Below are 13,053 nucleotides of genomic sequence, written 5' to 3'. Positions count from 1 at the left end.
AAGAAAGGTTTAAGGAGATTATGGATAATAATGAGAAAATAAGAGAAGAAATAAAAGAGAATAATAAAAAAATAAGAGAAGATATCTTGATGGCTTTTCAAGGTTTGGCAAAAAGACTGGAGGTGGTGGAGGAGGAGGTGCAAGAAATTGTTCAGTCAAATCAACAAATAGAAAATAGAATGGGGGGAATGCAAATCAAATTGGACAAAAATGAAGATCAAGTGGTGGTGATGCAGTATAGAATGATGGAAGGAGCTCTGAGAATTAGGGGCTTGAATGAGGAGAAAGGGGAAGATTTAAAAAAAAAATTATCAGAAGCTCTGGCTGAATTTATTGAACTTGATCCACAAGAGGTTGCTTATCAAATTAAAAAGGACTATTTTCAGTCAAGATTTTCAAATTATTTTGATGACAGCTCATTTTTATTCTATTCTTGTTGAAATAAGAGTCAGTAGACCAGTATTTCTTAAAGTGTCATCTTAAGACCCCCTAGAGATTTCTCCCAAGATCCTTTTAGAGGTCCTCAAAATCAAAGTTATTTGCCTGCCTATGTTGAAAAATAATGCAATATTCAAATCCCATCAAACACTTGTGAGAATTGGCAATGGCAGTAAATGCATCTCTTTTAATTTTAAATATAGTAAATATTGACAAAGGCAACACACAAAAACAAAACTTCATTTGGAGCTCCTCTGGAATTTTTAAAGGTGTAGAGGGGTCCTGAGAAATAAAAAAAATGTTTTAAAAACCTTGTTGTATGTCAGAGTTGGAGAACTATGATCCCTTTATGATTTGTGGACTTCAACTCCCAGAATTCCTGAGTCAGCATGAATGACTCAGGAATTCTGGGAATTGAAGTCCACAAATCATAAAGGAGCCATAGGTTACAACCTCTGTTGTAGATTGTCGGTTTTACATAATTCATCCTTCTGTTCTTGATGGCCTGTAACATGCAGAGTTCAGCTCCCAGAATTCTCAGCAATGGAAACAATGGAATTCTGGGAGTTGACCTCCATGCGTTTGGAAGGTGCTCAGGTTGGGGACAATTGGTGTAGTGATTAGAGCTTGGCTTCCTAACGTTCAGTAGTACTGCAAGAGACAATTTGCCTGCTGGCGTATTCACCAATCCTCCTGCCCAATTTTGTTAAGATTTTTTAATTCAGAAAAAATGAACAGGGAAAAAACAAGGCATAAGACACAACCCAATCTGTGTTCACAGCAATAAGCAGTCCCACCTGCATCCTGAACTCTTCTGAGAAACATAAATGGATAACTGAGCTCAGCACTTCATTTGCTTCTGGTTTGTGGCTCACCTTGGCATTTTCAGCCCATGAGGCACCTCCAAGGCTCCAAACTGACCCTCAGAGATTGCAGAACTCTTTGTTGGACTAGAACGAAAAGCTTTAATTTGGACCCACTGTACATCAATGTCACTCATTTACTATCTCTGAGTCAGTCACTCGCTCTCCAACAAACTACCCCAACAGATTGTTGTGACCATAAAATTGGGTGAAAGAACTATGCACGCTATTTAAACTGCTCAAGGAAAATCAGTAAATAAATATAATAAAGGTCAGACGGGTTTTCTTTCTCCCCTCAGGAGCAACGAATGGTTTACAAGGTAAAGTCTTTGGAGTTGTTCGAGACAAAAGAACTTTTTACAATTTTAATTGAAACCTAATAACGAATGTCTTTTATATGGTATTGAACAAGTGCTCTGGTTGTCACTACAGTGCAATGTACAACATCAGGAGTTTGGACATGAATCTCCCTTGGAGGCTTTTAGTTCTTCTTTATGCTTCCAGATCTTTATATACTACATGTGAATGATGTGATCTTTAACATCAATGGCTTAATGAAATCCTGGCTCAGGAGGTTATGGAGTTATGTCCACATGAAAAACAGAAAGGCATTCTTATTGATGTATCCATGGAGGACCCCTTTGCTACCACGGAGTTGCTGAAAAGCAGAACAAAAACATTTTGAAATGTTATTGATCTTAGGTTTTCATGAGGTTTCCAATCGTTATTTCTGTTTCCCATTGCCTGGGCTTTTAAATTTCACAGAGAACAGAAGGCCTGTGATAGAAACGACCAACTTGAACTGCTGAATAAATTCACTCATTTTCCTCCATTATCCAACTACAGTATTTTGTCGCTGGAAAATTGCTTCACGCTGTATAAAGCAGAGACTGATATCATAACTGCGGAGTGGAAGCCTCAGGCATCCTATCAAATACCTTTGGGGGCCTTTAATAAGGGCACAACTTGGGTTAGTCTCACCCCATATTCCATAGATCGCTTTGCACTCATGCAATAGGACTTTCTGGTTTTTCTTTGAAGACGTTTCGCTTCTCATCCAAGAAGCTTCTTCAGTTCTGACTGGATGGGAGGGGGTGGGAAGCACTTTTGGGACAACCATGACCTGGATGACTGAGAATCTTCACAGACACTCATGCAATAAGAAGTTTCAAAACCTAGAAAGAATGCAAGGGTCCTCCAATTCCTTTTTTTCATGCTTTGACATGAGCTTGTTCTTACGTACTTCCATTAAGGCTTTTTTTCATAAACAAAAGCACTGCAACAATACAACTATGTTTACGAAGAAGCAAGTCCCATGTTTCTATTTGATTCTAAAGCAGTGGTTCTCAATCAGATGTGCCACGGGTTTGTCTCCAGTGTGCTACAGGATTTTTGTCTTATTTTTTCAATATTTTTGGGCATTATGTATATTCTGTATAAACCGTATATTCAATTCAATTCAAAATATCAAGTGCAGGTATTTTTAAATATTGTATAACTTTCCCTCAAACCGGAGGGAGCACACCGCTTCCCTTTTGCCTTTCAACTCCAATCCAGGAACCCTCAGGCAGTCGCTTTCACAACAAACTATTTTGTACCAAATTTATGTTTGCTGATAAAACCCTTTATGTCTTTATCAGCAAACACGAATTTGGTACAATACACACACACACACACACACTACTACTACTACTACTACTACACTTGAGATAGTATTGTCAATTCATAGAAGTTGAGAACCAATGGTCTAAACAAGAACTTCTGCGTTTCTGTTTGAATCACCAAATTTTATTTGAAATCTCAAATTGCTCCAAACAATTTGAGATTTCAAATCGTTGATTTTGAACAGCTTGATGTAATAGATGCTAGTCGTGGGCAATGAAGAAAAAAAATGCAAAAGGTCAACTTTTGACTGGAGAAATTACAGGAAGACCTTGTTTACAGACTGCCTCATTTGACTTCTTTTTAAGTTATGATGATAAAAAAAATAACTTTGTGACCAAGGTGTGCATTTATGACCTTCACAGCATCTCTCGATCATGTTTGGCATTACAGTCAGTTCATATGCATTGTCCTATGCCTGACCCATTTTTGCTTTCCCCCTCCCCCAGTTTGTTTCAATAATCAATCTCTTCCTGAGCTGTTTTTCTCTACATTGCAGTGCTTCCCCAAAAGACGATAACCACAAATTAACAAACCCAGCTCCGCAATCTTAATTCACTAGCTCCCAACTGCTGCCTGTAACTGACAAGATTTCAATCACTTTCACATTTCTGCCTGGAGCTGCTAGGGCATTAGACTAGCCAAACAGCCAATGCTAACTCATTTCTTTTCATGTGCATTCTCCACTGTGTGCCTGTTTATACTCTTTTGTAATCCCTTCCTTTCCAATGAATGTAAATGTGAACATAAATTCTCTTCTTGCTAATTATCCCAGGGCTGGGGTGAGGATTCCAAAAGGCAGGAGAAGGAAAGCTAAAGTATAGTCATGATTGCTTAGCAATTGAGATGCTAATCCCAACTGTAATTCCTGAACAATAATTCCCTGTATAGTCTAGAATGAAATAGAGGCAAGACAATTTCACCCTTGTATTATCACTATAAAACAGAAGTGCACATCCCAAGTTGCAGGATCACAGTGCATCCTTTTTTAAAAAAAAAAATGGGCTGGGTAGTCATCAAATTGCAATGATATTAATAATTTTTTAAAAACTAAAATATTTTTTAAATCTTGATCCCACTTCTTTTTAATCACAGCCCCCAAGTATCCTGTTCAAAGCACAGGCACGACTTTCAGGCTGGAAAGAACATTACATAGCTCAGATAAAGTCAACTCATGTTGATTCAAGGACAAATTCATGTGGCTTTCTTGGGAACGACAGGGAAGTAATTTGCCATTACCTTCTTCTAGCATTGATTACTTCCCAGTTCCGGCTACATTTTTTTGGATTTTCTGGTGATCTTTCATCCAAGGCCAACCTTTATGAGATTATCCAAGGTCATTGGGTATTTAGACATACCCACTGGCAACATTACAAATTAACTGCAGCAGCAGATGGTTAGACTCTGCTCCATCACATAAAAATGGAACCTGACTTCCTCTAATGTTTAAGAAAAATATTTTAATACAGGTATTATTTCAGAAGAGGAAATCAGCTGGATTTCTGAAATGCATGAGCAGGGGGTAGCAGTAGAATCTGTTTTTATTAACCCAGAAGGCAATTATATTTGAGCTAAGGAGGGTCCTGGACAGCAGGAAAGTTAAGAACTTCCCTTCTGCTCAGACTTCATCCTAGGAAAATCTATTGCTGTTATTCTTCCACTGTATATAGGAGATCAGTTCAGCATTACACAAGACAAATAAAGACACATTTAACTTTATTGGCCAGCAACATAACTGCATTTAAGCATGGTTAATATATACATATATTTTAAAAAAGAAAAAAAAAAGAGCAGACACAGCTTACCAATCAGCATACCTGGTCTGCTTATACCATGGTACTATATGACTCCCAGAAAGAAGGGAAAAAGAAAGCTAGCCAATGTGCATGTACATTTCAGTAGTCAAACATCATTTCAAGCTATCATAGCAGTAGTTTAGTTAATAACCCATTTCTCAAGGAACACACCATGTCATATTCAAGAAATAATTCACCCCTAATTCTAGAAATGAATTTCTGTCAATAATTTAAGACCTGTCAACCTTTACAGTGAGAATCCTCCCCCCCCCCCCGACTCCTGTGTGAGCATTTACACAAAAGAGATCTGTCTTCTCATCTTCCCATTTGCCTTCCTAACTCAAAACAGTGACATGGATGTTTCAGAACAGTGTGAGTTAATGTTAGGTGTTTGCAGTAAGGGCCTACAAAAAGGGGAAAGAAAGAAGAGAGAGAGAGATTTTAAAAAATACCTTCTTCCACCTTTTTTTTCTCTGAAAGAATGAATAGTGATTTTGTGGTGGGGAAGGGAATATGGCCACTCAAAGTGGATTGGTCCTGGCTGAAAAAGAAGTCTCAGATCATGTGACTTCCCTTGCTGCCAATTCTGTCAAAAGAACCAATAAGGGAAGAGATGGGGGAAAGGGAGAATGGTACTAACAACCTCCAGGTAAATCACATATCTGTTTCCCTGCTAGGTTCGAAAGCATCACAGACCTTACAGGCAGTAGTAGTCTGTTAACCAGGGATAGGCAATCTGGTGGCCCACTATGACTATGGACTATCTCCCATAAAACCCAAATGGCAGGGCTAATGGCCAGGGATTGCAGGAACAACAATCCATAGTGAACACTTTAAAAAGCACTCTTGAGTGCCCGCTGCTGTGGATGAGGGATAAACGAGCATTAACTAAAGACCTTTATACCTGAAACCCAAAATGGGATGTAGGAAGGGGCACAAAATGTTCTAGCAATGGGTATGCCAATTGGACCCTGAAGGGCTATAAAGGATAGGCAGCTTCTCTAGGAATTTTCCATGTGGATGAATTCTTGGGAAATCTAATAAATCTAGTGATGGAAGCCAGTGCCTGGTCAGCCTCCTAAACATGGGAGTATTACTATGGCTGCAAAGAGGTAGTGATCACTTTTCTGCTTTGCTGATAAATTTTTAATGATCACTTTTTAGAAAAGACACCACTTTCTCAACATTTTTTTCCTAATGAATCTCACTCATAATGTAAAGTGATCAAAATTTTGGATCTCTTCCTATCAGATCATACCTGGCTGGTAAATGAGACTTTTGTATCAGACTTCAAACTTGATAATATATATTTTTTCCTCAGTGAAAAGAGATGTCATTCTGGAAATGGATCTAATTCTATGAAGAGTTATTACTGCATACCTCAAAGTGGGATTATCTCAATAAGTTTTTGATTATTATTTTTTTAAAGTCAAAAATTTCTAATTATGTGAACAAAATAATGTCTTCCAACATTTGGTTTGAGAAACACAAAAGAATATTCTTCTCCAGGACAAAAATATTCCTTGAAGGGAACAAAAATGTGCAGGGTTATCTTATTCATCCATCCCTGGATAGCATCCTGTAAGGCAATTAGGAGGAAAAATTTTCCAGTAGGAGTATCTATTGACAGATAGAGCTATCCTCTTGGGTAAGATGTCATGAAAACTTCCATACAGACACTGTATTTAGGGAAAGGAAGAAAGCATCTACTACACACACACAATGCTTAGTTGTCATATCTCCGAACTCAAAGACCTTGATTGATGGTTTGGGAAAAGACAAAGGCACCATGTCCTTGGGAGCTCTCTTTCAGATTGTGTGCTTGTAAAGAATTCAACCAGGCTGCATTCTATAGCTCCATTACGTTGGAGTGAGAGGAAAAAAATGACTTAGCTAAGCACTGAATTCCCTCCTTACTGACTCAAGGAGGACTATTATTTCTGGCAGAGGCACCGGATGATCCCAGAATAAATTCCTTGAAGCAGCAAAGTCCTGGAAAGGTTGATAGTTCTGTGCTGCTGTAGAGAAGGTCAGGGTGACGGGCTGGAACGTGGAGGAAATGAGTAGGTAGGCAATCCATGAGCTCTTAGTAAGGCTCTAACTTCAAGCTATTATACAGACAGCAAGTAAAGCACATCCCAAATATCTAGGAGACAAAGAGAATGGAGGTAAGTAAGAGGAGGGCTATAATATTAAGCCAGAACATCTGTGGATCCATGCAGTTTATTTGTTTCATTTATATCCTGCCTTTATTATTTTTGCAGGTAACTCAAGGTGAACATAGCCAACACACCTTCTTCCCCCTATTTTCCCCACAACAGCAACCCTGTAAGGTGTGTTGGGCTGAGAGACAGTGATTTGCCCAAAGTCACCCCAGCTGACTTTCACGGCCAAGGCAGGATTTGAACTGACAGTCTTCTGCTTTCTAGTCTGGTACCTGAACCACTAGACCAAACTGACTCCTGGTTTAAATCACCGTTTCTCAAATTTAGCAATGTTATGATCTGTGGATTTTGATTCCCAGAATGATATGGATTGCTGCTATTTTATATTAACTTTGCTAAAATCTATGATTGCAAATAAAGGTTTCAATGTTAACTCCCAGAATTCCCAGGCCAACAGTTTAATGGGGGTGCTGCTTGCTGGAGAAGGTTAGCAGGATAAGAATATTTCACCTGTGTGTCATCAGTCTCTTGGTCTTAGCTCTTAGCTCTAAATCTGGTATTAGTTCTTATAAACTTTTAAATTTATTTATCTTTTTTAATCATTTATAAGCCACCCAGAGTCACTTTATCAGTGAAATGGACAGCATACAAATTTAAATAATAAATAAATTTAAATCAAACTGTATCCTATAATCAGAAATGCTGAGGATACATTTAAAGGTAAAGGTAAGGTTCCCCCGCACATATTTGCTAGTTGTTCCTGACTCTACGGGGCGGTGCTCATCTCCGCTTCAAAGCCAAAGAACCAGCACTGTCCGAAGACGTCTCCATGGTCATGTGGCCGGCATGACTAAACACCAAAAACACACGGAACACAAAAGTGGTTCCTATTTTTCTATTTGCATTTTTTTTACATGCTTTCGAACTGCTAGGCTGGTAAAAGCTGGGACAAGAAACGGGCGCTCTTATTTATTTAGGTGGACCTATAAGAAGGAACCGGAGATTTTCTCTTGGTAAGTGATGGGATAACTGAATAGGATGGCAATGAGCTTTTAAGACAATCAATATATTATGCATAGGAACATTTCTTTCTATGGTGTTGTAAGAAAGCAAAACTTGGATTACATCATAGTGTGCAGATCCAATTTAACAAAAATTCTCCAGTGAACTGTACCGTTCTTAGAAGAATTGGGCTCTTTCCAGCATTTGCACAGCAGGCTTTCTTTTTTACTATTCTCCAAAGTTATTTGAAATGTGCAGGGAGGAAGGAGATACCCAATGATGGAAAACTACTAATTTCCCAGACACTGGATGTAATTATCACAGTGGGTTAACACCTCTGACGAGGGGAATTTGTAAGAAGCTGTTCAAAACCCCTCCCTCCCTCAGGAGTTTGCAAATTGATTTGTTGTTGTGCTGCTTTAACACCAGAGGGCGCTGTTTGACTGCTTTATAAATTTTCACATTTCCTGAAAAAGACACTTTCTAGCCTCCCTCCCTCTCCCAAACACACACACACACACCTGAAAAAGAAAAAAAATAGATTACTGGAACTTCCATTTACACATTTAACAAAATGCAATTTAAAATAATTCAAAAATTCAAGTGTGTCTCTGTTTTTCACTGAGGCCTAGATTGAAAAGCAGATTCCAATCCATAAATAGGGCTGCTTGTATCATTTTTAACCCAGCATCCAAACAACATGAAATCACATGGCTATTCATACACAGTAGAAATCCTCTTTAGGCAGGGAAGTTTCTAGATGGTAAGAGAGAGTGTCGGGTCTTCAGAGCCAATTATCCTCCTTTAAATACTGGCTGGTGTTTTCTTTTTTTTTTTATAAAAAAGCTGGTATAAGATCTTTGCAGGGTTTGTTCATAGAGTTCTTTGCCCTGGAGGAACACACAGCCTCCAGGAGTAAATGACAGCCACAAATCTTCAGGATCCAGAAATACTCGATTTCAAAAAAAGACACAAGGGTGAGAAACATTCCAGCGCATATATAGTGTAAAGTAAGATGAGGTTTCAGTTTAAACTATTTGCTGTTGTAAAAATATAAAGTTAAGTTCAGGTCAACACCTTTATATATGACTGGCGGTGGTGGTTGTGGCCTGGGTGAAGATATAGGAAATAACAACTGTTTCAATATTTTAAAGTTATTTTTGACAGGAATTTGTTTGTTTGTATTTACCTACCAAATCATAATCTATCATTTATCTCGGTGCTAGGTGTTTTTTTTAATATTTTTAATGTGGTTAATTTTACAGTTTTATTATGGTTTTTATCAGGGGTGAAATTCAGCAGGTTCTAGAGAACCGGTAGTGGAAATTTTGAGAAGTTCGGAGAACCGGCAAATACCTCTGGCTGGCCCCAGAGTGGGGTGGGAATGGGGATTTTGCAGTATCCTTCCCCTGGGGTAGGGTGGAAATGGGGATTTTGCAGCATCCTTCCCCTGCCACGCCCACCAAGCCACGCCCACATAACTGGTAGTAAAAAAATTTGAATTCCACCATTTGATTCTTATGCTGTTTTCACTTTTGACCACCCAAAGTTGGACATAAGATGGAGGGCTATATAAATGTTTTAAATAAATAAATACTCATGCTTCAGTACATTTTGGCCTCACAGACCCTAAAAACAAAGGTGATAGCCATGATGGATGAAAACAACTTATTAACAACATACACATTTTAGTTGAGGTATACATAAAAGCCACAATGAATCCTGCAATTCGTTTATTTAAAATATTTATTTATTCAAAACATTTATATAGCCTCTCATCTTATGTCCAGTGCTGGGTGGCTCCAAAAACGAAAAACAACATAAAAACCATAATAAAACTGTGTAAAATTAACACAACATCACAGGCCTATAAACTTTCTATCACTTAATCTTGGTTTTATGACATACTTTGCATAATGACAGATCTCTGAATTGACTGTCATTCTGAAGCTTTTTTTCTTTAGGCTTAAAAAAAAAAAACCTTTGAGCAGGGGTCTCCAAACTTGGCAGCTTTAAGACTTGTGGACTTCAACTCCCAGAATTCTGGGAGTTGAAGTCCACAAATCTTAAAGCTGCCGAGTTTGAAGACCTCAGTCTTTGAGAGAAATTTAAGATTCCATGTTAGCTTCTCCTTAAAATGTTATCGAATTCATTAAAGAGGATGGTACTCTTGAGAAATATTTTCTATTCAGGTTTATTTCTAAGGCAGGGGAATAAGTTTATTACCATGCAATCTTCAGCAAGGTTCTAGCTTAGGGGGAAAAAAACTTTACTCCTACTTCAATTAACTGGATCATTGGGCCTCTTATAGTACCAATTTTGGTTACAGTTGACAAAGTTGGCTTTCCAAGTCAAACTCTGAAGTCCTTCAAACTCTGAGCAGGCCTAATTCAGTCTTTGCTAGTTACATACCTGTACAAATGCAATGCTGAGCCCCACTGCTCCAATAATTATTAAGTGTTCCTGGATAAAATTTCCCAGCTTAGTGATACAGCCACCCTGGGAATAAAACATTGAGGTGATGTTACTTTTCATACATATCTTTTTAAGCTCATTTTATCTTCTCATGCTGTATAATGTCACATCCTTCAAGATGCAAACATATGAATGGATGAGGTAAAACACAGGTTGATACATGTGGCAAAACTGTCATCAGCTTGAGAATCATCCCCATCTCCTGATAAGCTTTCCATACAGCCTTCTATCAAGTGGGTTTAAGAAGGTTCAACCAGGAGTACTGGGAAAGCCAAGGGAAATCATCAAAACCATAAAAAAGCAAAAGTTAGAATATTCTGGGCATGTAATGTGACACCCAGAAAAATACGGCATCCCTCACTTAATCCTCCAAGGAAAGATTGAAGGCAAACGAGGTCTAGGCAGAAAAAGAACATCATGGCTTCAACTTTAAGGGACTAGGTTTGAACAAAACTCAACAGTGCGACTGTTGATAAAAATAGGATTGCCAGCATGATTGCCAGCGTCCAATGATGGATATGGCACAAGAAGAAGAACCAGGAGTATAACCCTAACCCTAACAAAGCTTGATACATAATGTTGTGTCTGCGCCTCCCGAGCTGGGCCCCCTGCCAGAAAGTGACTTGGAAAGTGAGGGGGAAGGGCCATCAGGACTTACCTCGGGAGCACCAGCTTCCCTGGCTCAGCTCCAGGAGCCAGAGGCAGGCCAGGTGGAGGAGATAACGAGGCCTCCGTCCCCTGACTCTTCCCTCCCCCAGGCTATGCCTCCAGACCCAGCTGATGGCAATCAGGCCTGGCTGGACCCTAGGTTTTGTAGGCAGGAGAGGCGGGAACAACAGAAGCAGAGGTGGGGCAGGCCTAGGAAGTGCTGAGTCATGGAGCCACACCCCACAGGATATAAAAGCAGCAAGGGATGCTATGCCTCTTCATAGCAGGCAAATCAACTGCTTAACTAGAGCTGAAGTACTGTTTGTTGACTCATCGGCATCAAGGGAGATAACCAAGACACTTGGCAGACACTCACTAGTTTGCTGCCAGAGCTGATAGTGCTGGCTAATTAAGCCATCGCTCGGACTGAGGTGAGGGAGGCAGAACACATAATCTGGGATCAATGAAGCCTAGCATTTCTGGAAAACATTACATTTGATGTCTTACCTGCTTCTCCCTCAGATCTTCCAAACATAGAAACATTACCAGCATATGTGGTTGCATATTATAATCCGAATATATATTAGTTTTTTACAGACAACTGGGGAAAGTCCAAACGTTCATTATTCATTTCATACCCATGAACCCCAGTAGTGATATAAGGTATGTCCCATGATTTTAAAACTGAGCCAGCAGGAAACATGTTGAGGCAATCTAAGGTCAGATCCTTCTTTGGCCATGAAGCTGCTAGATGCCCTCAAACCTACTGGCTATTTAGCCTCATGTTTCTTACAATCTAATTCTTGCAAAGATAAAAACAAGTGATTATGTTTATGACAGGAGTCATGAATTGTCCCTTTCCACCTTCTCCTTATCAATTGCTTCCCAGGGCTATACAACTACAGTGGAATAAATTAAATCATATAACCCCCAAAGTAGTCTTTCTCCTTATGTTCTCAACCTATTTATGGCAGGTCAGATTCAAATACTGGCTGGAAGGAAATCTCATCAAGAGGAAATGGTTCGTTATTGTTTCCAAGTCTTTGGGAACATTACTTATTTCACAGGTTGTATGGAGTTGCCCTGTTGAGCATTTGGAACAAAAATAAGCCACTGCCTTGTGACAACTTAAAAATAGCCCATTTTATTATTACCATCATCAAAACATTTGTGAATTGGAAGAAGTGATTTGCAATCCATGAAAGCTTATACAATAATAAACTGGCTAGTCTTTAAAGTAGCCCAGCCCTGTTAGTTATTTTTTTTAATTGTACAGCAGCAATGATAGAAGGAAGGTTTGCAATTTAGAAACAAAGACAAAAAGAGAGAGTGGAAATAGATGCAGGGAAAAATGTAGGGAAAATTCAGATGAATGTAATGAAATTTTGCTTCAGAAGAGCCTCTTTCCCCAACATTTTAGATAAGGGGCTTTTTTTTAAAAAAAGGGTCCCCTGGATTCAGCAGTCAGCAATTGTGCCCTGAGGCAGAGTTTGGTCATCCTCTGCATGACCAAAACAAGCTTAGTTGCAGAAGTTATTCATGTGCCTTCATGTCCCTTAATCCACCCCTGAGCGCCACTGAAAGGGACTGCTTCATCATCATCATCCAGCAAAGTATCCTAGAGGCTGAAAGCATCAACCAGCTCGGTGGAAAAATGGAGTTTTGCACTTAAATCAATTCTAAAGGATTGGAGTAGAAATGGGCATTTTGAAATATATATAGTTCACTACTCTTCACACTGAAAAGCTTACATGCACAATAAAACAGAAGAAAAATACTCTTTAGGGCGAGTTCAATTTCACATATCCCCATTTGTTTTCTTAATAATGAAAAGTAGGTTACCACTGTTTTCTCCCAGAATGTTTCTCCCATTTCTAGCATATAGTCTTGGCCTTCCCTTCTGGTGTCCCTTTCAGTACTAACCATACTGGCTTAGTGAAGATCAGAGAGGTGCGGCTGCCTAGCTAGGCAAAACTTCTTGGCCTCATATGCCAAGAACAGTAG

At 39.1% G+C, this 13,053-nt stretch overlaps 1 protein-coding gene across 2 annotated transcripts in view; it reads right to left on the bottom strand.

The window, feature by feature from the left end:
* Positions 1–4,662: 4,662 nt before the first annotated feature.
* CD151 (CD151 molecule (Raph blood group)) overlaps positions 4,663–13,053 on the bottom strand; it is a 48,377-nt gene continuing 39,986 nt past the window's right edge. For both annotated transcript variants that reach the window (XM_058157369.1, XM_058157378.1), the window contains exons 7-8: positions 10,339–10,425; positions 4,663–6,905 (exon numbers count right to left, since the gene is read on the bottom strand). In XM_058157369.1, the coding sequence (XP_058013352.1) occupies positions 6,846–6,905; positions 10,339–10,425 (147 nt within the window). In that variant the 3' untranslated portion in view covers positions 4,663–6,845. The remainder of the gene's footprint in view (positions 6,906–10,338; positions 10,426–13,053) is intronic.

Source organism: Ahaetulla prasina, chromosome 1 (assembly GCF_028640845.1).
Source record: "Ahaetulla prasina isolate Xishuangbanna chromosome 1, ASM2864084v1, whole genome shotgun sequence".
Classification (NCBI taxonomy): Eukaryota; Metazoa; Chordata; class Lepidosauria; order Squamata; family Colubridae; genus Ahaetulla; species Ahaetulla prasina.
Note: the sequence above shows the minus strand (reverse complement) of the source record. Positions and strands in the feature narration are given on the sequence as shown.